The sequence below is a fragment of the Octopus sinensis genome, linkage group LG25 (assembly GCF_006345805.1).
Source record: "Octopus sinensis linkage group LG25, ASM634580v1, whole genome shotgun sequence".
Lineage (NCBI taxonomy): Eukaryota > Metazoa > Mollusca > Cephalopoda > Octopoda > Octopodidae > Octopus > Octopus sinensis.
The window spans coordinates 14,619,891-14,647,766 of NC_043021.1; the positions used below are offsets into that span (position 1 = coordinate 14,619,891).

General features: G+C 40.1%; 1 protein-coding gene and 1 long non-coding RNA gene across 2 annotated transcripts in view; both read left to right on the top strand.

Annotated features, from left to right (window-relative positions):
* The window catches only part of LOC115224368 (lactosylceramide 1,3-N-acetyl-beta-D-glucosaminyltransferase-like), a 16,598-nt gene extending 4,922 nt beyond the window's left edge, over positions 1 to 11,676 (top strand). Inside the window, exon 2 of the mRNA XM_029795250.2 lies at positions 10,430 to 11,676. Within this exon, the coding sequence (XP_029651110.1) occupies positions 10,430 to 11,346 (917 nt within the window). The 3' untranslated portion in view covers positions 11,347 to 11,676. The remainder of the gene's footprint in view (positions 1 to 10,429) is intronic.
* A 4,896-nt stretch (positions 11,677 to 16,572) lies between these two features.
* On the top strand, positions 16,573 to 27,795 carry LOC118767920. The gene is made up of 3 exons (XR_005003831.1): positions 16,573 to 16,586; positions 25,914 to 25,931; positions 27,677 to 27,795. It is a non-coding gene; the product is annotated as an uncharacterized LOC118767920 (long non-coding RNA).
* The last annotated feature ends 81 nt before the right edge of the window (positions 27,796 to 27,876 follow it).

The window sequence follows — 27,876 nt, forward strand, 5'->3', positions numbered from 1 at the left end:
AATTTTTTTTTACAACTCCCTCCCTCTTCATCTCATTCCGGAGCTATTTTGGCCAATTTTTTTTTTTGCATTTCAAAACCATGGGAGGAGCCTTTGTGCCAAAAAAAATTTTTTATCATTTTTAATATTTTCAGAGGGGAAAAGTGAGTGATTTAAGGGAGGTTTGAATACTATTTCTGGCACATCCCAAGACATCCCTCCTCATTTTTTAATCGCTCTCGCATGTATCGATGTTTTACAATATTTTTCTTCCCATAAATACATTTATATGCTATAAAAAATAAAATTTGAAAAATTACGATATTTTTGCAACCTCAGTCCCTGGCTGCAATTGTTTCTGTTTATAATTTAAAATATTGGAGAGCCTGAGAATATCATTGCTGGCATTTATCCACAGTAATTTAAATAAAGAGTTATGTAAACGATAATTCATTTCAATAGCATACTTTTCTGTTAGAACATGTTTTTCTTACACAAACACGGCTTCACTTGATTGAGGTGAGGGTAAAAATTTAGATTACAATTTTTTTTTGTTGCTTATATTTCACCAATGGACCACGCGTGTATTACTTCAGTACCATCATTCCATAAAGTGTGTTTAACCGGAGAAAAATATTGAAAAAAACGCCAATACACATGAGAGTGAAAATGGAGGGTGGTTTGAGCTGTGTTAGAAACAACAGCCAAACGTCCCTTGAATTGTTCACCTTTTCCTCTGAAAATATTTACAACATTTTTTTTTTAACTGGAAAGGCTCCTCTCATGGCTTTTAAGTTAAAAAAAAATGGCCAAATTCAGTCTGGATAGTTATTATTGTAAGACTTATGGGCATTCCAAACAGCTATAACAACAAAATTATTTAATTTTTTTTTTTCTTTTACAAAAATTATACCAGTATATTAAAAGATTATCATTCAATAAATTATGTTTTTACATTACATATATAAACTGTGTGTTTTGCAAATAGCGAATTAAAACTTGAAATGGAAACTTTGAAATAGAGGGTGAGGGTTATTGCAAATGAAAATGGAATACTCCACAATCCGTCTGGATAGTTATTATTGTAATGCTTATATGTAATGCATTCCAAACAGCCATAACAAAAAAAATCACTTCTTAATTTTTTTTACAGAAATTATACTGGTACATTAAAAAATTTTCATTCAATAAATCATTTTTACATTACGTATATAGAACAAACTGTGGGTTTATTCTGTATAAAACTTGAAATCGAGAGTGAGAGTCTTTGCAAATGAAAACCTAATACTCTACAGTAAATGCAATGAATATTTAAATTTGCAACAAATTGGAGTTCAAAAATTCAATAAACTTCAGTAGGAAATTTCTTGGAACATGAAGTTATGAAAAACTTTCCAGATGGTCAAGCCATTAATAATTGCTTTCAATTTAGTAACTGTTACATACTTAATTAATATGCAGCTTTCTCCATTATAATATAGGTATGCTTGTATATACACACACATACATATATATATATCATGTATTATATATCATACATATATATATCAGTATTATATATCATGGCGACCTGGCAGCTGGAGTCTTAGAGTAGCTGTCCACCGAAGTTCCATATAATATGGGAATGAAAAAGGAAAAGGAGGAAAATACAATGTTACTAAAACAAAGACACATTCACAAGTAGACAAACAAATGGTTTGATTAAGGTATAATCAATTTGGCGAGGAAACTAAAGATAAAATATTACGACGATGACCACCACAGATCTACAATGGAAGAATTCACCACGTGTAGTTGAGGGTAAAAGAAATCGTTGAACGACAGTAAGTACGTCCAAAATTTATAAAGCAGTGACATACATACATACATAGATACTTGTAGCACACATATATATACGTGCAGAGTGAAAATAAATCACACTATTTAATGTGACGGACTACACTGCAAAAAAATCAAATTTCATTTCTGTTTACAAACTTTCTCCGTGTTATACGCACAAATACTTTTATGTATACACACGCAATATTTAAGAAAAAAAGGAATATACACAAAAAGAACGAAACATGTGTATATACACACACAATATTTAAGAACAAGGAATATACACAAAAAAGAACGAATCAAAAACAAATATTTTATATTTTACTTTTATCGTATTGTTGTTCGGGAGAGAACCAAACCACAGATCGCCATGGTGAAATCCATAGCGGCGTGCGATAAGACTGGTCGCTGCTCTAAAATAGAACACTGCCCAGAAAATCACACCTGTCCATCTGTACGGAACCCGAAAATACGTTCCGTAATCGCTGGGTCGAATGTGGGACATGTCTCATTTCTGTCTGCCTCCAATGTGCCACGGACTTTCAGAAGATCCCAGGCCAAAAAAAGAGCCATCATAATGCTATGATGGATAGACTCTGGAAGATGGTTCAGCTTAAATCTTGGACTTTTCAGTGTCAGGCCTGCGTGCCTCCACAACCGACGATTGTGTCTCCCCCTGCCACTCCCGTGGAGGAGGCGGAACAGCAACAGCAGCAACAACAAAATCAACCACAACCAGAGCAGCAGCAACAACAACAGCAGCAGCAACAACAACAGCAGCAGCAACAACTAGAGCAGCAGCAGCAGCAACAACAAAATCAACCACAACCAGAGCAGCAGCAACAACAAAATCAACCACAACCAGAGCAGCAGCAACAACAACATCAACCAACAACAGCAACAACAAAATCAACACAACCAGAGCAACAGCAGCAACAACAACAACATCAATTGACCAATGCGGTTCTTGCAGAACTGCAACAATCGATCTGTGCTTTAAAAGGGGAAGTAGCAGAATAAAAGCAACCATTCAGGTTGGACTCCACAATGAGGGGTCTTATCGGAATACTCTGCTAAAGAACCTCCCTGTACCTGTACCTCTTGTCGCATTTAAGACCGCGGATTCTGCCACCCATGAAGTCATTGCCATTGGGGTGCCAGAAGACATGGCTGATCTTCAGGCTTTTGCTGCCAACTCAGCCAAAGACCTAGGCTGCGTTCCCCCAACGGGTGCTATCCGCCGCCTGGACGACCTGGCCCAAAACCTAGGCTCATCAAGTTGTCTTTTACGGACCCCACTGAGGCAACCTCTTACCATCTGGCCTCAGTTAAAGCTGGGCGGGAAAATCAGACCACCTTCCGAACACGCCCAGGCTTACCGTCCGATGTACGTCCGAAGCTACGTGTAGTGGCTTCCCTGAATAGGAACTCAGCTCTACAGGAAAGCTTCAGTCTTCGGGAAGATGGACAAATCTGGAGATTTGTCAAGACTGCTGAAATGTGGAAGAGAGATACCAGCTGGTCTGAGTGCTCTCTACCCACAATAACTAAAAAGACTACAGCAACTCAGGGAAACTAAGCCAGAACAACCTGCCATCCTCTACACACCATCATAAACTGCGAGCAGGGTACAAATTGTTGTCCTTAAATGCTCGCAGTTTATGCAACAAAATATATTTGTTCAATGCCTACGTCAGAAGTGTTGACCCTGACTTCATCACTGTTACGGAAACATGGGCGCATTCCTTACTCTGTGATGGGGTTTTCAACATTACGGGGTACAACCTCTTCCGTAAGGACCGCACTACCGCCGTGGTGGTGGTGTGATGGTCTACGTTCGTTCAAATTTTTTAGTAATTCTTTGTGCCGATTTGAACGAATCACAAGAAGAAGTTTTTTTCTGTGACGTGCGTATGACCATGTCAACACTCTGCTTGGCGTTGTTTATCGTCCCCCAAGTTACCATCGGGACACACAGCTTTGCAATGTCCTCCGAGCTGCTGCCAGAAAACAGCCACTTATGTTTTATTGCAGGCGATTTCAATCATCCTGAGATCGATTGGGAGACCTTCCATTGGCCACAGAGTGCAAACGATTTTGTTGAGCTTGTGCTGGACTCAAACTGGTCACAAGTAGTCACCTCTCCAACAAGAGGCGACAACACCTTGGACCTGCTCTTCACCACAACTCCTGAAGCGGTTATCAATTGCACTACGGAGGAACCGCTAGGTGACTCTGATCATGCTATGATCATCGCCAATCTGGCTCTTGCGGGCAACAAAAACCTGAACCATCTCCAATCTGCTTCCTTCGATTGGAAGAGAGCAGATTGGAACCTGTACCACACTGAACTACAGCACCCAAACTGGCGTGAATTCTACAACTCTGGAGATGTGAATACTATACTCCAGAGTATCCTGGACTCAATATGGGCAGCATGTGCAGCATCAGTGCCACGTAAACAAAAAAAGAAGAACCGCCCCAAAAGGGCAATTTGGGAAACTTCAGCCGTCCGACTTGCCAGGAGGGGACGTTGGACTGCTGAACGGGAATACAGGTTGCATAAATCAGACACCAACAGGAAGAAGCGGAATAAATCCTCCAACCATCTCAAGCAAGTGACAAAAAAAGCAGTGCTTGAATTTGAACAGTGCATAGCAGCCAATCCTGACAGCAAGGTTTTCTGGAAATATGTGCACTCAAAGCAGAGACCTCACTCTCCAGTGGCCCTCTTCGCAACCCTCACACAAACCAGATCACTGACGACCCCAAGGAATGCGCAGAACTCATTGCCGAGTGCTATGCAAACATATTCACTGTTGAAAGTCAAAATGTACCATCTTCACCATCACTAACAGCAAACTCCATAACAACTATGGAATTTACACCTGCAATGCTGCGACGTCACCTTCAAAATAAGCGCAACTATGCCTCCCCTGGTCTCGATGGAGTTACATACCTGCTTCTCAAACGTGGCAGGCACTTCCTTTTACACCAGCTTTCTATTTTCTTCCAGTACTGTCTCAACAATGGTGCTACTCCGGAGCAGTGGAAAACTGCCAGTGTCATTCCTCTGTTCAAAAAGGGCGACCCCGCACATCACCTGTCAACTATCGCCCAGTCAGTCTCACTAGCTGTATTGCAAAACTGATGGAATCGTGTGTCAGAGAAACACTCTGGAACTTCTGGAGCTCTCACAGTCTCATCCAACCCTCACAATATGGATTTGTCCCTAACTCCAGCTGCAGTGACCAGCTTGTCGAGTTCCTTGAGGACATTACTCAGATTACTGACAGTGGCTCATGGGTGGATGTTGTCTACCTTGACTTTGCTAAGGCTTTCAACTCTGTGCCACACAAAAGGCTTATGGTGAAACTCTCTGCAATGGGTGTGGGGGATGACCTTTTAACTGGTTGAAATCCTTCATCCTCAGCCGAAAGGAGGTAGTCACAGTTCTAGGACAGCACTCTACACTATATGAGATGTCATCGGGTGTACCACAGGGATCTGTCCTTGGTCCCCTCTTGTTTGTGGCATACATTAACGACATAGATGCCAATTTAAAGAATGCCACAGTATTGAAATATGCAGACGACATCAAGCTGTACCTTGAAATCAAGAGGACAGATCCTGATGTCTACAACTCTTTCCTGCAATCAGACCTAGACACAATGCAGCAATGGATCACAGACTGGCAACTGAAACTGGCTGTGGACAAGTGTACCACCATGCATTTTGGGAGAAAAAACCCTGCGTTCACATACTCCCTCCACAACACTGATATCAAGAAATCCTCTTGCGAGCGTGACCTAGGCATCACTGTCAGCAGTGATTTGCGTTGGTCAAAGCATATCTCTAAGATTGTCAAGAAGGCCGAGGGTGTCTTGGCATCACTCAGCAGGTCTTTTGTTAGCCGCTCTCCAGCATCTATTTAAAACTGTATACAGCTATGGTACGACCACACTTGGAATTCGCATCATCAGTTTGGAACCCCTATCTTGCACAGAACATTGATCTCCTGGAATCTGTCCAGAGACGTGCAACCAAACGCATACCCTCCATCAGACACCTACCATATTCTGAGCGCCTTGTTTCCCTGGGCATGGATTCACTGAAGCTCCGGCGTTTGGCGACAGACTTGGTAAACACCCACAAAGTTATCAACCACCTCACCAACAACAACACTGAACACCTTTTTGATCTCCATGTGTCTAACACACGTGGACATGCCTACAAAGTCAGAAAACAATACAGCTCACATGACTTTCGGAAACATTTTTTCACGCTCAGAGTTGCTGAAGCATGGAATAAACTGCCTGCGTCAGTTGTTGACTGCCATGACACTGCATCTTTTAAGGCCCTCATGCTTTCCGAAATCCGCCGAAACTACACCTGATTATATATACACTTTAGATGAGTTGTAGTGCACCTGAGCACTGTACACAATTATTATTATTATTATTATATATCCCTCTCTCTCTTTCGGAGAGGCACTGAGCAGCTATACGCACACATACACTCACAGCAGTAACTTCCACCTACCGAATTCAATCACAAAGCTCCGGTCGGCTCGGGGCTATAGTGGAAGATACCTACCCAAAGTGCCACGCAGTGGGACTGAACCCGAAACCATGTAGCTAGGAAGCAATCTCCCTAACCACACAGCCATGCCCGATATATATATATATATATATATAAATACAAAAATAGGACAAGAAAGCACAACATCCAGACAGTTATGTGAAACAAAGAAGGGACAACAAAATATCCAGACAAATGATACAAGGAAAAGAAGGACGGATCGTTCGGAGTTTTCTATCCTCAGTCGAGTTCCAGATTATCTTTGCAATTTCGGTTGGTTATACTCGAGATTGGTCCAATCTGGCCAGCCCCAAGGTAAAAATAAGCTAAGAGCATTACATTCCTTGGCATGCTGGTGGCAGGTGAAAAGCACCCACTACACTCTTGGAGTGGTTGGAGTTAGGAAGGGCATCGAGCTGTAGAAACCTTGTCAGATCAGATTAGAGCCTGGTGCATCCTCCTGGCTTGCTAGTTCTCAGTTGAACCGTGGCAACCCATGCCAGCATGGAAAGCGGATGTTAAACAATGATAATATATAACATCTGACTGTCTAAAGAGGCCATCGAAAAGTAACTAGTGGCAAATTCTCTTGAAAATGGATAGCATTTGGCTTCGTGATGGAAAGGGTCTTAGTCCTCAAGAGCATTCAATGCTGACGTGGTTGCTACATTAGGGGATGGCACACCATCTTTATCAAGAGTGTGGGCAGCTGAATTTAGGAGGGGAAGGGAGAGTCATGAAGATGGACCAAGGTCTGGATGTCCGAGGAAAACATTGATCATGTTCACCACATGCTGATGGATGACAGGCGATTGACCATAAATCAAATAGCCATTGGCACCAGCATATGCTGTGAGAGCATTGAGAATATTCTGCAGAATGAACTTGGCATGATGAAGGTTTCTGCTTGGTGGTTGCCATGTCTTCTGACACCAGATCAAAAGTGCACAAGGCTGATCACATCACAAGAAAATCTGACCTTGTTTGAGGCAGATTCAGCAGGTTTTCTTGAAAGTTTCTTATGCCAGGATGGGTGTTGGCTTCATCACTTTGAACCAGAGACAAAGAGACAGTCCATGCAGTGTAATCACCCTTTCTCACCTGCTCCAAAGGTGGCCAAGATTGTTTCATCTGCAGGGAAGGTGATAGCCTCAGTGTTTTGGGATTCAAAAGAAATTGTGTTTTTTGACTATATTGAAAAGGGCCACACCATCAGTAGAGAGTATTATGCCAACTCGCTGAGACAGTTACAAAAAGCTATCAAGGACCAAACGTCCAGGAAAACTGACAAAAGAGGTCTTGTTTCATGAGGACAATGCACCAGTCCTTAGTTTCGATAGCTGCTGTACATGACTGTGGCTTTAAACTCGTTGATCAGCCTCTCCATTCTCCTGATTTGGTCTCATCTGACCATCATCTGTTCTCCAGGATTGAAAAAACGCTTGGCTGAGAACCAGTATCACAGTGGTGATGACATAATATCTGCTGTTAAGGAGTTTTTTGAGCAACAGCATGCAAACTTCTTCACCAATGGAAGAAGTGAGTGGACCGTAGGGGATATGGGGGGGCTATATTGAAAAGTAAACTGCATTTGATTACAATCCACTAGAACCTATGAACTTTTCAGCTGGCCCTCATGTGTGTGTGTGTGTATGTGTGTGTCCTGCATATGATTTTAAACTGCATCTGGTTGTGGGGCTCTGGTACAGCAATCCCAAGGTTTTTGAAGGTGTGTGGAATGACCTCTCAGCTGCTATTTTTTCCCGGGTCAACCCAGACCCGGAGTTGTGGAACCTGTAATTTCTTTACTCGGTATCAATATTATTCACTTGTGGTAAGAACCAACATTGGCTTAAGGTTAATGGCTAGTTCTATATAAACCCATATGACCTAGTTCTATGTAACAAGTGTCGCATTGACCAAATGCCTTCCTTTCCCTTTCTTTCTTCCACTTTGGCTGTAGATTTGTTTTGGCTTTGAAGAAAACTTTGGGCTCTGAAAGAAGCTTTTTAGTTGATTAGTCAATATCACTGAGCTATGAATGCACCCAAACACATATCGGAAACAGGTGTAACCCTATATTAAATAAATATATACTTATAACCTATTATTTCTGTTTATTTTATGTTCCCCTCTGTAAAAGCTTAACATCATAACTACACACTGGAATTATGGGTTTACAAATTTGACTTCTGTGATTTGGATTACCAGAAGTACAAGACTGTTCACAAGATATTTTTGTTAGCCTGGTGTGTTTTTATCTGCAGACAGCTTAAGAAATATTTTGCCTGGGTTACTAATTCTACATATATGTATGAGTGTATGTGCAAGTGTAACTATATATGTATCAATATATATATATATATATATGTATGTGTATATATATATATATAATATATATATATATATATATATATATATATATAATATATATATATATATATATATATATAGTGAAGGCGCATGGCTCAGTGGTTAGGGTGTCAAGCTTACAATCGTGAGGTTGTGAGCTCGAATCCTGGACCGGGCTGCATGTTGTGTTCTTGAGCAACACACTTTATTTCACGTTGCTCCAGTTCCCTCAGCTGTACAAAGGAATTGCGACATCACAGGTGCCAAGCGCTGTATCGGCTCCTTTGCCTTTCCCTTGGATAACACTGGTGGCGTGGAGAGGGGAGGCCAGTATGCATGGGCAACTGCTGGTCTTCCATAAACAACCTTGCCCAGACTTGTGCCTTGGAGGGTAACATTCTAGGTGCAATCCCATGGTCAGTGTCATGACCAAAGGGGGTCTCAGAATTTAGGTAAGAATGTTTGCTTCCCAACCACATGGTTCTAGGTTCAGTTCAAATGTGTGGCACCTTTGGCAAGTGTCTTCTCTTACGACTCCTGGCCAGGATTTGGTAGACAGAGACTGAAATAAGATCATCATTTCCCTGTTACACTCCAACCTTTCATCATTTGATACTGGATCACCTCCTCCGATGCTTCCTGTGTTATGGCAAGACACCTGCTTCTGTCTTTCTATCTCTTTGTCACACTCTAACTTTTCATCTTCTGATACAAGTCCCCTCCTCAAACACTCCTGTCCCTCTCATAATTCCTTGTCTTGTGAGTTACTCGGTGACCCTGCCAGTGCTGGTGCCACATTAAAAGCATCCAGTCCACAGTCCACACTGTAAAGTGGTTGGCATTTGGAAGGGCATCCAGCTGTAAAAATCATATCAAAACTAACCTCACCTATGCTGGTGCCATGTAATAAGAGCTGAATCCATTCTGTGGAGTGGTTGGTGTTAGGAAGGGCATCCAGCCGTAAAATCCCTGCCAAAAGAGCCTAGGGTAGTTTTTCTACCTGACTGGCTCCTGTCAACCATCCTATCCATGCATGAATGGAAGATGGTCATTAAACAATGATGATGATGAGATATATATATATATATGTATATATATGCACACACATGTGCATGTATGTATGTATGTATGTATGTATGTGTGCATGTGTGTTTGTCTCCTTGTCTTGACATCAGATGGTTGTCGTAGATGAGTGTCTCTGTCATACAAGCAGTGCCGTTTATTTCTAATATTTTGCAAGACCATATCAGGCCATGGTGAAATATTATCTTAGAAACAGATGAAGAAGGTGAAGATGATAATAATAACGATGGTGATGTGGTTCTCTCCTGGAACAGAAATTTCTTATTTGGCTCACTTGTCCTATCATTTAAGACAGTAAAGATTTATTTGAGGAAGATTTTGCTACTATTTCTAACAGTCAGAATGGACATGTAAAACTTCCTTAATTTGAAGGAGATTTCGATTATTTCCAACAGACACAACGAAAAAGTTGAATATGTAGAGCATACCTCATTGGATTATGTGCCCTTTCCCTTTTTCTAAGGCGCTTGCTTTTGGTATGAAGGAAATTTGACTATTATTTCTAGTGGGTCGAATCACCATACAGATATTCCCTTTTGCTTTTCTATCTTGTTGTTTGTCTTTGTTAAATTTTAAATATGATGACCTAATTTTCATTTTCTTTCTATTTCAGATCTTGTAAATATGCGAATACATAAGAAAGCTACCTTAGTTTTCATCCTGTTGGCATTGTGTGGGTTTATAGTCTACAAGATGTCGTACTCTTTTGACCCAACAATCCTACACCAATACAAACCAATTTGGGCAGAGGATGAAAGGCTGAACGTCGTGTTCTTATTTGCTGTTAAATCTTATCCAGAAAATTACGAATTGAGGAAAGCCATAAGGGAAACATGGGGCACATATATAAGCTCTGGCTCAAACAGTAAGATATTATTTTACATGGGGCAATCTTCACGCCCTGAAGTTAACACCAAAGTTGCTGAAGAGTCCAACCATTATGAAGATATTTTCCAGGGAGATTTTATAGACTCTTTTGAAAATCAGAGCCTGTGTACTTTAACTGCTTTTAAATATATGCTGAGAGTGTATGCTCAAATTAGATTTTTATTTAAGGTTGAAGATTCAACATTTATTAACATTCCACGCCTTATACGTGTTCTGAAAAACAGAAGAGAACTGCTGCATAGCTTTATCATGGGTCACATCACAAATCGTACCAAACCAGAACGAAACGAGAAGTCACCATGGTACATATCAGAGAACGTATATCCATCAAATTCCTACCCAGTTTACGCACAGGGAGCTGCTTATTTGCTAAGTGGGGACCTAATACAGCAGTTGGTTAGAGAATCATTCAAAGTCCCCCTCATTTGGATTGAAGACATTTTTATAACTGGAATTTTAGCGCAGAATCTCAATGTGAATTACATACACAGTAAAAAGTTTGGTTCGCCAGAGGATAGTTGTGAAAACGGCGAGTACATAGCCATATCACGTTTGCACACAGTCGAGGCTATGAAACGCGCTTACCTAGCCATTGAAATCCCAAATGAAAGGTGTGCTTATGGAATAAAACCCAAAAGATGATGACAGAGATAATTTAAATCAAGAGAAAAAAAAGAAGTTATACTGTAACGTTTTATCCGTCTATGTTTCGACATCTTGTTTGATTTGAGAAGAAAAACTAAGAATGATTCGAGAAAACTGTTTCATGGGAGATTACTCCTTACCTTGTAAATATAATGGGCGTTTGGAGTTACGTCCCTTTATACATATCAAGCCAGAACTCTCATCTCTCAGTTTCTCTCTCTCTCTTATCATTATTGTTTGTCGACACATTTTTTTTTTGTCGAACTCTGCTGTTTTATATTAAAAAAAAAAAAACAACACTAGTTTGGTCTATCACACCACATCTTACAAAAATCAATATAACACTTTTTTTTTCCTGTTCATGTACATACGGTCGTTAATCATCAACAAACCGGTTCAATTAAAATAATTACCACCTTTTTACCTTTTAGTTGTTTTTGTTACTCAGATGCTACACGAAATGATTGTCAATGGTCTCGCCACCACAGCACATTGGCAAATGCTGCGAGCTGGCGAAACTGATAGCGCGTCAAACAAAATGCTAAACAGCAATTCCCTTCGGGTGTTTAATTTCTGAACTTAGAGTTTGTCTATAATCCTTTAGGGTACATGATGAGCAATGGGGCTGATGCAATTGACAAGCACACTCCACACAAAATTTCGGGCCTCATACCTATAGTAAAAAAAAAAAGATTATTATTATTGAGAGGACGGGAAGCTGGGAGAATCTTTAGCATACCAGGAAAAATGCTTAGCAATATTTCGTTTGTCTTTACGTTCTGAGTTCAAATCTCACGGGAGTCAAATTTACCTTTCGCCCTTTCAAGGTCACTAAATTAACAACCAGTTGAGCATTGGGATAGATTTAATCGATTTCCCCCCTCCCTCAAAATTGCTGGTCTTGTACCAAAATTTGAAACCATCATCATCATCATCATCAATATTATGAAGGCGGCCAGCTGGCAGCATCATTAGCGTGCTGGATGAAATGCTTAGCAGTATTTCACCCGTCACTACATTCTGAGTTCAAATTCTGCTGAGGTCGACTTTGCTTTTATCCTTTTGGGGTTGATAAAATAAGTACCAGTTATGCACCGGAATCGATGTAATTGACTTAACCCCTTCCCCCAAATTTGAGCCCTTCTGCTTCCAGTAGAAAAGATGATTATTATTATTATTATTATTATTATTATTATCATTATTATTATTATTATTATTATTAGGAAGGTGGCGAGCTGGCAGAATTGTTAGCACGCCAGGCAAAATACTTTGTCTCATTTCGTCCGTCTTTAATCTTTTTGGGGTTGATAATATAAGTACCAGTTGAGAACTGGGTCGATGTAATCGAAGTATCCCCTCCCCTGAACTTGCTGGCCTTGTGCCAAAATTTGAAATCAGTGCGGCGGCAAACTGGCAGAATCATAAGCACACCGAGTGAAATGCTTAGCGGCATTTCATCAGTTTGCACATTCTGAGTTCAAATTCCGCCAGGGTCATCTTTACTTTTCATCCTTTCGGTGTTGATAAATTAAGTACCAGTGAAACACTGGGGTTAATGTAATCAAGTAGTCCCCACCCCCAAAATTTCAGGATTATCATCATTATTATTATTAGGGTTGTGGATTGACAAAATCATTGATGCGCTGGATAAAATGTTTAGCAGTTATTCTTGTGACAAGGTGGACTTTGCTGTTAATCCTTTCCGGGTTGAGAAATATAAGAATCAGCTGAACAATGGTGTCGATTATCCCTATTCTCCATAAATTTCAGAAAAAGAGACAAAAATAGTATAATCCCTCCGTAGCTCAGTCAGTAGAGCATCAGATTTTAGGGCGATAGTTAAGTTCATCAGAGGATCATGGGTTAAAGTCCTCATGCGAGTGAAATAACTGTTTACAGGTGCAGACATAGCTGTGAGGTTAAGAAGCTACTCAATCACAGGCCTACAGGTTCCGAACCACAGTGTAGACCCGTGATTTCCAACGTGGGGCATGGGAATATTTTGGTGGGACATGGTAATATTTTGGTGAGGCATGCACAGGGTCAATGTTTAGTATACCAGTAAGTGAAAGGGGGCATTTCGAGAATTGAGTCATTAAAAAAAAAATTCTTTACATTCCCTCTGTGGACACTGTGGTGTTAGCGGTGTTATGGGCTGTGATGGAGCTATGTGGTGCTGGTGCAGAGGATAACAGATGAGGTGGGCAGAAGTAAGGCTTGCAGGGGCATGCGCGGGCAGGAAGCACGTGGTCAGTTCAAGCAAAGAGCGCAGAGAGACAAGACGTTTTGACTTGGTGAGAGCGACCGCTGATATAATAATAATAATGAAATTATTGTATACAGTGCTCAGGTGCACCACAACAATTTCGCCGAGGTAAGGCCTTTTGTATTTTTCTTTCTCCCGTTATCAAATTTGTGACAACAGTTGTTTGTATTATTTCCAATAGCGATAAGTAAGATCTAAAGTGGGAATAAGATGGTTTCCTTCGATTTAGTGGTATGTGAAAAACATGTCGGTAATTTCAAATGTGCGCGCGTGTGTGTCATCATTGATATAAGGTTGTCCCAAAAGTTCGTAGAAAGTCTTGGAAAATAATGGTCTTTATTTTGAGGAATAATTTTTGTTGTTTTTGTTAGTACTTGGCGAGTAAAAATTCAATTTTCGCAAGTGTTTACGAACTTTTGGGACAACCTAATAAAATGGTTTTTGCTGCTGAGAAGATTCACGGAATATTTTTTTGTTTCTTCTGAGCATATTTTCCGAAAGCTTATTTATACTCTTTACTCTTTTACTTGTTTCAGTCAGTTGACTGCGGCCATGCGGGAGCACCGCCTTTAGTCGAGCAACTCGACCTCGGGACTTATTTTTTGTAAGCCCAGTACTTATTCTATCGGTCCCTTTTGCCGAACCGCTAAGTGACATTAACCAGCATCGGTTGTCAAGCATTGCAAGGGGGACAAACACAGACACACAAACACACATACGCATATATATATATATATATATATATATACATATATACGACGGGCTTCTTTCAGTTTCCGTCTACCAAATTCACTCACAAGACTTTGGTCGGCCCGAGGCTATAGTGGAAGACACTTGCCCAAGGTGCCACGCAGTGGGACTGAACCCGGAACCATGTGGTACTTACCACACAGCCACTCCTGCGCCTGAACTCTTTTAGGCATAATAACTAGATTTCTGCCCCACCCACCGATTTTTGGATGATCATAACTTTCAGAAAAATGGATATTTTTAAATCAAATTGTCTACGAATATGTGTTATATCATGTAGAATCGGAATATATAAATCTTTTTGTGGGGGGGGGGAGTGTTTTAGGAGGGGATAGGGTGGGAAATTTCGGAAATTTCACCAGAGTCCACTTCAATTCGTCTATACTCTCAAGAAAATGGATATCTTTTAATGAAATTATCTACAAATATACCTCGGACAGTGTAGATTCCGAAGACAAGGAAATTTGTGGGACTTCAGGAAACATTTTTTCACGCTGAGAGTTGCTGACAAACTGCCGGCATCGGTTGTCAGTTGTCGGAGCACTGCATCCTTCAAAACTTCCATGTTTCCTGAGATTCGCCAACACTACACTTGATTTTCTCCCCTCCATACACACACAAGCATGTTCACTTTCCAGACATTTCTACACTGCTGCATGTACTTTATATGCACTTTCTGACAAGTTGTGGTGCACCTGAGCACTGTATACAATAATTTCATTATATTATATATATTATTAAATCAATTGGGGTCTATTTTTGAGAACTGTTTCTGAACAAGTTGTCCATGTTTGTTTCATTTTCTCCGGTTTGTGCATCCGTAGATTTCTACTGAAGCAACGAACAAGCAATGAAGCCCTCACCAGAAAACTCGTTTGGCTAAAAATAGCAGCTAAAGTTCTGGTACACAGAAATATGTTATTCAGACGACTTATCTGTTGCATACGCTTTCCTTTTTGGCGTAACTTCGGTATATGTACCGGATACATTTCAAGAAAGTGTTTTTTTTATATATGGTGGGGTTAGGATTAGGGTTAGTGTTTCTGTTAGGGGTGGGAGAAAAGGGTTTCTGTTATCTTCAGAAATGTAAACAAAGTCACGTGTGTACATATACCGAAGCATCGCCACATACCCTAACCCTACCCCCCCATATATAAAAAAACCCCACTTTTTTAAAATGTATCTGGTACTTCCGGAAGTACACCGGTACTTATACCGTAACGGCGAGCTGGCAGAAACGTTAGCACGCCGGGCGAAATGCTTAGCGGTATTTCGTCTGCGTTACGTTCTGAGTTCAAATTCCGCCGAGGTCGACTTTGCCTTTCATCCTTTCGGGGTCGATAAATTAAGTACCAGTTACGCACTGGGGTCCATTTAATCGACTTAATACCTATGTCTGTCCTTGTTTGTCCCCTCTGTGTTTAGCCCCTTGTGGGTAATAAAGAAATAGGTACTTATACCGTGGCATCGCCCACGTGTGTACCTATACCGAAGGTTCGGCGATTTTTTTTTTCACTTTAAGTAAATTCCCAGGTAAACGTTTCTAATAGAAAGGCAGAAGACACCAGAAGCAAAAATAAGGAATATACGCGCACAGTTAAATATAGAAGTGTAAAGCGTAATTTGTGACATCTCTATATATAAAACTGTAGTTGTGTGAGTGTCTGTCCCCTTCGATTTAGATTCCTAACTACTCCCACATTTTGCGGTGCAGTTTAACCAAATTCGGGTATCTTATAGTCGTGATTCATATCAAGCCCGTCTGGGTATTAGCGCGCGTCTACGATGAGTCTACGATTTAAAAAATAATTTAACATAATTTTTTATTCCATTTTAATGCATAATATTTCGTGTGTCGATGGCGGTGGAGTTGGCGTCCATGGTCACACCTGCACCTGTTTGCTTCTCCCCCTTCTTCCCTCCCTCGTGAAGCTGTGGGGAAGGGAGTGTAAGGAAATCATCGTCGTAATGCGTTGTCAAGGAGACCAGCGTTCTTTTAGAACAACGACTTCATGGCTTGAAGACACCAAAACAGAAATGGCTAAGAAAGCCCGAATTGGCATCTATAAGGGAAGTAACTCTCTAAAAATGCTTATATAGTTATTTCCCTTACAAACCCGAGCAACGCCGGGCGATACTGCTAGTAATCTCTATAATAAACATGGTATTGAATGGAATAATTCCCCGTTTGTGTGTGTGTGTGTGAGAGAGAGAGAGAGTGGTAGAAATCTACAGATGCAAAAAAACAAATATGGACTGTTCAGAAATACCCGCGAGTGGGGAACAATTCTTAAAAATAGCCCCCCCAGTTGTTTCCTCCCACCCCACAAATTTTGTATACTCTTTACTCTTTTACTTGTTTCAGTCATTTGACTTGCAGCCATGCTGGAGCACCGCCTTTAGTCGAGCAACTCGACCCCAGGACTTATTCTTTGTTAAGCCCAGTACTTATTCTATCGGTCTGTTTTGCCGAACCGCTAAGTGACGGGGACATAAACACACCAGCATCGGTTGTCAAGCAATGCTAGGGGGACAAACACAGACACACAAACATACACGCCCACATATATATATATATATATACGACAGGCTTCTTTCAGTTTCCATCTACCAAATCCACTCACAAGGCTTTGATCGGCCCGAGGCTATAGTAGAAGATACTTGCCCAAGGTGCCACGCAGTGGGACTGAACCCGGAACCATGTATATTCGGAATCTACATGATATAACACATATTCGTAGACAATTTCATTAAAAATATCTATTTTTCAAAAAGTTATGATGATCCAAAGTTGGGGGCGCAAAAATCTGTAGTTATGTCGATTCAAAAATATATAAAATGAGTAATGTAAGTAAAAAAAAATGTTCGTTAATATTCAGAGGAATATTTAAAATTTGGATTTATACCCTCTATCCACGATAAACTGTCACCAAGTTATGGGTGAAAAACTCGGATCTTGTTAATTTTCCGAAATCCTCTCCCCACCCTTGGAAAAGATTTTCCCACAAATTTTTTTATAATCGTAATCTATGCCGGTTCAAAGGTATTTATATAAAATTCCATTTAAAAAAAAAAAAGCATTTTCCGTCCGTTGCACTATTCTTTTTTATTTTGTTTCTGGATAAACAATAACCAAATTTTGAATAACGAAGATTGGCGTAACTTCGGTATATATACCGGTGTAAGTACCGGATACATTTCAAGGAAGTGTTTTTTTTATATATGGTGGGTTAGGGTTTGTGTTTGGCTACTGACTTGGTCACCTAGGTAACAGAAGCTATCAACTACTTCTAGTTTTTCTCCCTGGAAAGTGACAGAGGTTGTTTTCTGCAGATTTTCAGTGTTTATTGCTCCTGAGCATCTGCCACATACAAAAACTATCTTCCCAGTTAGCCTTCCTTTGACATTGCTGCACTTCTTATGTGTCCATAGCTTACACTGGGTACATCTTATAGAATTTCTACCTACACCTTTTCTACAGATCGAGCAGGGCCATCTACCTGAAGGCGTTTGTGGTTTGTCTACCTTCCTGCTTATTAGTACTTTTGTTTTAGCTAGGTTGACTCTAAGGCCCTTCGATTCTAATCCTCCAGTTCTGATAGTGACTCAGCAATTAGAGCAAGGTCGTCAGCATAGAGGAGCTCCCAGGGGCATCCACTCTTGAATTCCTCTGTTATTGCCTGGAGAACTATGATAAATAGGAGGGGGCTGAAGACTGAACCTTGGTGAACTCCTACGTCTACCCGGAATTCTTCACTGTACTTGTTGCCAACCCTTACCTTACTAACAGCATCCCTGTACATGGCTCGCATGGCTCTCACTAACCATTCATCTATCCCTAGTTTCCTTGTTGACCACCAGATAAGGGATCGGGGGGGGGGGCTGTCAAAGGCTTTCTCCATGTCAACAAAAGCCAGGTACAGGGGCTTATCTTTGGCTAGGTATTTCTCCTGCAGCTGTCTTACCAGGAATTTGGCATCAGTGGTGCTTTTCCCTGGTACAAACCCAAACTGCATTTCATCTAAACTGACTCTCTCTCTAATTAGTTGGGCTATGACCCTCCCCGTGACCTTCATTACTTGATATCTCTGTAATTATTTGTATCTAAGGCGTCACCTTTACCTTTGTAGCAGTTGACTATTATGCTGCTACGCCAGTCATTGTGTATAACTCCTTTGTGTATCACCTGGTTAACTATATGGGTAACTAGGCTATAGCCGACACTGCCAGATATTTTGAGCATCTCTGCAGTAAATTCTGATGGGCCTGGGGCTTTCCCGGTCTTCATGCTTCTAATTGCCTTAACTACCAAGGAACTGTCAACTCGGATAGCTGGTCCCTCTGTTGGGACGCTATTCGGCAGACTCTCTTTATCCTCTTCATAGTGGCATCTCCAAACCTTTCTCTTTGCATCCTCATTTAGCGCAAGTGAACCATCATCCATGCGAACACATTTCTCTCCTACCACATCATGATTCTCTCTCACTCACTGTCTTGCAACACGAAATACCTCAAGTCTTTGGTCCTCACGGCGCAGAACATTGGCAAACTTTTCCTTATCTGTTTCCCCTCTGGCTAAATAAACCTGTCTTCTAGCTTCCTTTCTGGCAGTCTGATACAATTCCCTGCTACCTCCGTTCTTCCAGTCCTTCCAAGCCTGTTTCTTTTGTCTAATAGCCCTGTCAACCACATTGTTCCACCACCATGTTACCTTGGGTTGGGAGGGGACTTTGCACCAGCCACAGATCTGGTCAGTGGCTCTCAGCAGGTTGTCCCGTAGAAACCTCCAGTTGTCTTCCACATTACGTGATGCTATATTCCCTTCTATTTCGTCAAAGGCTTTGAGTAATGCGTTTCTAAGTCTCTGCCCATTTGCAGGGTCTTTAAGTTTCCAGACCCTTCTCCTCCAGGCTGGTCTTCTTCTGGGCATCCATTCAGCCCTGATCCTGAAGTCGCTAACTACTAATCTATGTTGAGGGGTACATTCTTCGCCTGGGAATGTTTTGGAATTTATAAGCAGCCCTCTTTCCCTTTTTCTGGTGAGGATATAGTCAATTTGACTAGTGTGTCTGCCAGAACGATAGGTGATGGGTGGGTTTCCTGAAGTTGGTATTGCAAACCATAAGATCATTTCCATCGCGGAACTCCAGCAGCCTGGTTCCCTCCTCATTGCGAGAACCAAAACCGTAGCCTCCTTGTATGCCATGGAAGCCCCCGACATGCCGACCAACATGTCCATTGAAGTCACCAGCCACAAAGAGAAGGTCCCTGCCATTTGTCAACGAGGTAGTCTGCAATAGGGTGTCATAGAATCGGTCTTTCTGCCCTTCCGGTAGTCCCAGTTGAGGAGCATAGGCTGAGATAATGGTAGCTGGCCTATGGTGAAGCACTAATCTAATCTTAAGTACTCTGTCACATACTCTGACTACCTCGATTACCTTATCAACCCATTTCTCCGCAAGAAGTATACCCACACCCCCGACCCCGTCAGTTTTCCCTGCCCAGAAAATCTTGTACCTGTGTTCTTTGCCTGTGAGGAACCTAGCAGAACCTCTTCTCCTCCACCTTACTTCTTGGATGCAGCACAAATCGACACATCTCCGCTCAAGTATCTCAACAATCTCACCAGACCTACCTTTCAGTGTGCCAACTCTGAGGGTGTGGGCCTGTGAGACCCTGGGATGAGGGACAGCAGTGTCATGTACCTGAAAAGAAAGCTAGCATTTGGCAGAATTCATGAGACACTAAACTACAACCTACAATACACTACACCATTTTCATGCGCTATATGATCAAATAAACCCCATGTAGGGGTGGGGTGGAATTTGGCCCTTAGGAGTGTTCGTGGGAGGCAAACAAGGAAGACATATGTTAGGGACTTCCGGTTAAGGTGGAGGGGGTGGGAGGGCGGGTGTACCGCGAACCAGCAAGTTTAGACTAGAGCATCGTCGTCTTCTGCCCTCGTACACTATTCTCTTTCTCTTTTACTTGTTTCAGTCATTTGACTGCGGCCATGCTGGAGCACCGCCTTTAATTGAGCAACTCGACCCCGGGACTTATTCTTTGTAAGCCTAGTACTTATTCTATCAGTCTCTTTTGCCGAACCGCTAAGTGACGGGGACATAAACACACCAGCATCGGTTGGATGGACAAACACAGACATACAAACATATATAAATATATATATATACATATATACGACGGGCTTCTTTCAGTTTCCGTCTACCAAATCCACTCACAAGGCTTTGGTCGGCCCGAGGCTATAGTAGTAGACACTTGCCCAAGGTGCCACGCAGTGGGACTGAACCCGGAACCGTGTGGTTGGTAAACAAGCTACTTACCACACAGCCACTCCTGTGACTATGGTTAGACAAATTTAGAGAGAATGAATTAAACGAAATGATAACCTTGAATAGAATAAATAAATAGAATATGACGATTAAACAGATATGCATGATCTTAAGACAAACAAGGAAAATGAAGCTATCGGTACTATGTTTACGTGATAAAGAAATAGATAGATAATAGTGAACGAAATGGGGGGGGGGGGTTAGGGTTACGATCTACGCATTAAACATGGAGTACATGAACGAGGTTGAAAAGTCAAATTTTTCTCTTATCTCAGCATCTTCTGGGGTCTGTGTTCTATCAGCAGAGGGATTGAAAATCGAGGAGGGGAAAAAACAGGGCTTGCACTAGTTTATATAGGGTTAGGGGGGGAAGTGTTGGTTTATCAGGTGGTAAATCGAAGAGAGGGAGGGAGAGAGGTCAGGCTGTAAATACACCACGAGGAAGGGGAATAATTTTTAGGGATTCTCGGTAAGATAAATTAATGAAACAGCAAATGCCGAAATCCTGAGATAGAATTGAAAAATATTTTGAGATTTTGAGAAACATAATTTAATGAAACAGCAGTGGTAGATTGAAGAGAGAGACTATATATATATATATATATATATATATATAGTCGCAGGAGTGGCTGTGTGGTAAGTAGCTTGCTAACCAACCACATGGTTCCGGGTTCAGTCCCACTGCGTGGCATCTTAGGCAAGTGTCTTCTGCTATAGCCCCGGGCTTACCAATGCCTTGTGGGTGGATTTGGTAGACAGAAACTGAAAGAAGCCTGTCGTATATATGTATATATATATATATAAGTGTGTGTGTATGTGTTTGTCCCCCTAGCATTGCTTGACAACCGATGCTGATGTGTTTACGTCCCCGTCACTTAGTGGTTCGGCAAAAGAGACCGATAGAATAAGTACTGGGCTTACAAAAGAATAAGTCCCAGGGTCGAGTTGCTCGATTAAAGGTGGTGCTCCAGCATGGCCGCAGTCAAATGACTGAAAAGAGTAAAAAGAATATATATATTTATTTGAATACTCTTTTACTTCTTTCAGTCACTTGGCTGCAGCCATGCTGGAGCACCACCTTTATAGTTGAGCAAATTGAACCCAGGACTTATTCCTTGCAAGCCTAGTACTTATTCTATCAGTCTCTTTTGCCAAACCGCTAAGTTACGGGGACATAAACACATCAGCAGCAGCAGTTGTCAAGCGATGCTGGGGGGACAAATATACACACGCACATATACGATGGGCTTCTTCCAGTTTCCATCTACCAATCCACTCACAAGGCTTTGGTTGGCCCAAGGCTATAATAGAAGACACTTGCCCAAGGTGCCACACAGTGGGACTGAACCTGAGACCATTTGGTTGGTAAGCAAGCTAGTTACCACTCAGCCACTCCTGAATATAAAAAAAAGGTAGAATATTCTGGTCAGTTGAATACTAAAGGGTTAGTATCTGCCTTGTCATAATCTTTGTTGTCTTTCACATAATTTTTATCACCAATATCATTGCTGCTAGTCAGCAACCTCCACCCCAAAAGAAAAAAACCCACTTTGCACAGAAATAAGAGATAAAACAAAAAAAGTAAACAAAATATTTTTTATTGTCATTATTATTATTATGTATAAATATATATACAGTTACCTTAACAAGCCGTTGCTATATACAGTTATCAAAAAAAAAAAGACCAAAAAAAAAAACAGGGCAATTTTTGTTTAAATTGTTATTTTTCCATTTTGTTTGTTTTTTTTTTCATCTTTTTTGTTTTCTTTTTTTTCACCCCACAAAGAAATCACAGTAGTGGATAAAAGAAACAGAGTAGATAAATAGGCTGAGAGTAGCTGAAGAAGAAGTGGTTTTTTTTTTTTTTCTTTTTGCGTAGCTAATTTACAATGTTTTGGTTGTTGTAGGTAGGTAGATAGCATGTCGGAAGCAAAGACAGTGTTCTTGGTGCAAGGTCATATTGGCCAGTGATGTTTCGTTTTATGATCCAGAAAGTGAAAGCGCACTGACATCGGCAGAGATTGGCATAAATAAATTGAAAGTCAATGTTTGGTAGTACTCGACTAAATTTGGCATTGAAATGAAGCTTAGGAGGTTTCTGTTCAAAAGCGAGAGTTTGTTTTGAATTTGTTCATGCATAGAAGCAATGGCTGATCATTTTATGACAAACACCTGCAAGAAATCTAGACGACATATTTAATATTGATGAGCTGACAGAAGGGAATTACATTGTATGGGATATTTTCTATTAATATAACAAGCATAAGACGTTAAAAACACTACAGTTGCAGTGAATAAAAATTAGTTTTCTGATCGAAACGTGTAGCTGAAATCTTGAAATAATAAAAGAGACTTGAAAGCCATATTAATATATTAAAATTGAAAGCCACATTAATAAATTTAAATATTTACTATATTAAAATTGGAATTTATAGGAATTTTCTAGACAGTGTAATTACACTTTTTTTTTAGTAAAAGTTACTTCCTCATAATTAATTCATAAGCAGCTTTCTTAATTATGGCTTAGATGAACATTGGAAAAGCAATTTACTTTCTCGCATTGTTGGGGTTAATTCACACCTCAGCAGTATGGCTATAATGAACCAATGTGTTTGGTTAATCACCACATATGCTGAAATCAAGGTGTTACTGTGCATGCAGGTGTTATCGAAGTATTAGACAAGATTCTCTCTTATATACGCTTTTACTTGTTTCAGTCATTTGACTGTGGCCATGCTAGAGCACCGCCTTTTATAGGTTTCATATGGCAATGCCTTGTTTTACAGAGCATATATGTTAGTGGGCAGTAATAGATTGCAAACAATACGTTATTACGGAGCAGATCGGTGTTAGTAGAGAAGCAATATTTAACTGGTATAACTATTTTAGAGATGTATGTGCCAAATGGTTAAACAATTCTGTACAGGCTGGGAAAAACAATTTACACAATTTCTTAAATGTGTTTGACAGAATTATCCGGTCTTATTCTTATATTTTAGTTTATTATTAAGCAAATTTCAATAAAATAAATCAAAAGCATTCTCCAGAAAAAAAAAAAAAAACACATTTTACATTTACCATTTCATTTCATCAGGTTTATATCACTTTTACTTCATTTCAAAGAAAACAATTCTTTCCTTTAATTTATTTACTGAGTTTCCAGTAAATGATCTCTGCCAACTTTAGTAGTTTCATTTTCTGGATCATAAAACGAAACATTGCCAGCCATACATATATATATATATAATACATACATCCTTCTTTTTGTTGGTTTTCTTTCTCTTAAGCATTCATTAATTTTACTCTTGAAATTCAAGTTTATTAAAAATAAAAAGATTAAAAAAAAAACAAATAAATAAATTAAAACATTTGTTGTAAGAGAAAAAACTTTGTTTTTTTCTTCTTTGCTTTCATTTTCTTTAATGTAAAAAAAAAACCAATAAAAAAAGGTAGCTGCAAGGGAGATAACTGGGTGTTCATTATTAAATATGCCAGGCTGCGTGATCAATATTAGTTTATAACATAGGCACAAGGCCACAAATTGTGTGGGGTGGGGTGGGGGAGAGGAGGAGAGCAATCGATTACAATGACCCGAGTGGTTGACTGGTATTTGGTGTATCTATCCCCAGAAGGCTGGAAAGTTAAAGTGAACCCACACGGGTGGGATATAACATTAAAAAAAAAAGGAATTCTTTTGGAGGGGACATTTGCACTGAAGCATAACAGTAATAAACACACATATATATATAATATATATATATATATATATGAGAAAGCATACTCAATACCGAATGTAGAGTTTAAGTTATAGAAAACATGGACTATAGGCTGAACAGTTGTGGCATAAATTTTATCTTTCTTTTCTATATTAGCGTGAAACCCTGGGTCCTGAATTTTTGCTGAGAGATTGTGGATATATATGTGGTGGTGGATCATTGAAATACTGCCGAGTATTTTGTGTGGCTCAGTAATGATTTGGCCAGCTCACTGCTTTCAATAATAATAATAAGGATAATAATAATAATCCTTTCTATTATAGGTACAAGGCCTGAAATTTGGGGGATGGGGATACTTGATTACATCGACCCCCTCCCCAGGACTCAACTGGTTCTTATTTTATTGACCCTGAAAGGATGAAGGGCAAAGTTGACCTCAACTCAGAATGTAAAGATGGACAAAATGCTGCTAAGAAGCATTTTGTTTCAGTCATTTGACTGCGGCCATGCTGGAGCACCGCCTTTAGTCAAGCAAATCGACCCCAGGACTTATTCTTTGTAAGCCTAGTACTTATTCTATCGATATCTTTTGTCGAACTGCTAAGTTACGGGGACACAAACACATACATATATATATATATATATACGACAGGCTTCTTTCAGTTTCCGTCTACCAAATCCACTCACAAGGCTTTGGTTGGCCTGAGGCTATAGTAGAAGACACTTACCCAAAGTGCCACGCAGTGGGACTGCACCCAGAACCATGTGGTTGGTTAGCAAGCTACTTACCACACAGCCACTCCTGCACCTTCAGTAATAATAATAATTTTTGAGTTAGGCACAAGGTCCGCAATTTCGAAGAGAGGTGGGGACTACTCTATATCAATGTCTCCAGTAATTTCATCAACCTTGAATGGATGAAAGGCAAAGTTCATCCCAGTGGGATTTGAACTCAGAATGCAAAGAGTTGGAATAATACAAGTCATTTTGTCCAACGCTCTAACAATGCTGGAAATCCACTGCCAATCCACTGCCCTTCAGAAAATGATTTCTAGTATAGGCACAATGCCTTGAATTTGTGGAGAGGTGTTAGTCAAATAAATCAGCCCCATTACTAGGCTTGTATTTTATTGACCTTGAAGAGATGAAAATCATAGTTGATTTTGACAGGATTTGAACTCAGAACCAGGATAAAATACTGCTTGATGCTCTAACAATTCACTCTCTCATAATGAATACAAAGCCACACAATTTTAATAAAAGCGTAGATGAGATGAGATTATATTGATTCCCAATAACTGATTGGTGGTCATTTCATTGATCTTCTCTTGGAAAGATAGAAGAGAAACTTGACTAAGATTTGAACTCAGAACCTTAAGCGTTGTGACTAAATACCATACAAGACGTTATCCAATGTTCTGATGAATGTAGCAAATAAGAATTTCTAACATAGAGCATAAGGGCCAGAAACTAAGGGTTAAGAGAGAGAGAGAAGGAAAAGTCAATTATATTTTTGCTAGTATTTGGTCAGTTCTTTATTTTATTGACACCGGAAGAATGAAAGGCAAAGCTGACCTCGGCAAGATTTGAATTTTAAATGTAAAGGGATGGGACAAATACTACAAGGCATTTTATCAGACATTTTAATGATTGTGCAAAACAGTATTAATCTATAAGTGTCTAAGGAATATGATTAAAAAAAATAAAATTAATATCAACTATTCATCATCATCATCTAATGTCATGTTGGATGGTTTGACAGGATCTGGCAAACCATAGGGTTGTATTGAGCTCCAATATCTGTTTTGACATGGTTTTATACAGCTGGGTTCCCTCCCCGACACCAATCATTTTTGTACAACTAGGTCCATTTTAAAAGCCTACAAAAAAAAGTTGTATGAAGCTGAATCAAACTTATTAAATATTAAATAATATATGTAATTCCTACCAAATGTATTGAATGCCACTTTTTTTCATTTGACCACTCACTCATATTTGTGTATGTGTTTGTGTGTATATATATATATATATATACTCTTTTACTTGTTTCAGTCATTAGACTGCGGCCATGCTGCAGCACTGCCTTTAGTCAAGTAAATCGACCCCAGGACTTATTCTTTGTAAGCCTAGTACTTATCCTATTGGTCTTTTTTGCCGAACCGCTAAGTGATGGGGTCATAAACACACCAGCATCGGTTGTCAAGCAATGCTAGGGGGACAAACACATACACACACACGACGGGCTTCTTTTAGTTTCCGTCTACCAAATTCACTCACAAGGCTTTGGTCATCCTGAGGCTATTGTAGAAGACACTTGCCCAAGGTTCCACGCAGTGGGACTGAACCCGGAACCATGGGGTTGGTGAGCAAGGTACATTCTACACAGCTACTTCTGCGCCTACATATATATATATATATATATACATATATATGGTTATATATGTTTTGTGTGTAAATTATATTATCTGATAATCCAATCAAAAGGTTCAGTACTTGATATGAGCTCAACATGGCAGCAATTACTGTGATGTGAGGATGATTTGACAACTATTTCTAGTGGGTCGGTGATTAACTATATAGAAATTCCTCCTTGGTTCAAAATATTTGGGAATAATTAGCACACATGATAAATTAACACAATGATTAACTTAGTTGTTTCAGAGAGAAAAAAAAAAAGGGGGAAAAAAAAAACAATCGCCTAAAATGACCGCCACATGTTTTACTATAAGTTTGTAGCAAATATTTGTTTTTCCATCCTGGGATGGATAGGAAGTTCTTTGATTTATCGCTTGTCGGATTCCATATTTTTTGTGTGCCTTTCTTTTACAGCTGGATGCTCTCCCTACTGCTAACCATTCAACTGTGAAGGAGAGAAGCATGCCACAGCTAACTGAAGCAAACTGATATGGAATGGTATGTGTCTGTTTTGTCTGGGAGTAGAACATAGAGGCAGGCCTTTAACAAGACTTTAATGCATAACAACAACCTTATTGGTAGGAGATGAACTCATCACTTAGAAGCAGCAGTGAAAATTTCCCTCGAATCACATCTTGCTATTGTAAGAAAGGTGGGGAAAAGCCAGTTTAGATAATGTAGTGTCATAACGTGTGTTTGTGTGTGTGGACTCAAACACCAGAGGGTCTTGTCAGGGCATGGTTGTAACATGAGGAATGTCATGTAGGGGGTACTGTCATGAGATACTGTATGTGTCGGGCACTTTTAATGTTCAGGGTGACTTCTCACAGAGAGGTGGGGTACTGACTCCTTTCAGTTGATTTATTTATCAGCTCCAAAAAGCTCACAAGGAATGTTGGCCCCTGAGGGATTTAAACTCTCAGTGCTAACAGCCATAACAAATACTGCAAGGCTTTCTGTTTGGAACTCAAATGACTCCGGTACTTTTAAAAGTACACTTTTCGGAGTCTCTAAAACAGTGTAAGGTACC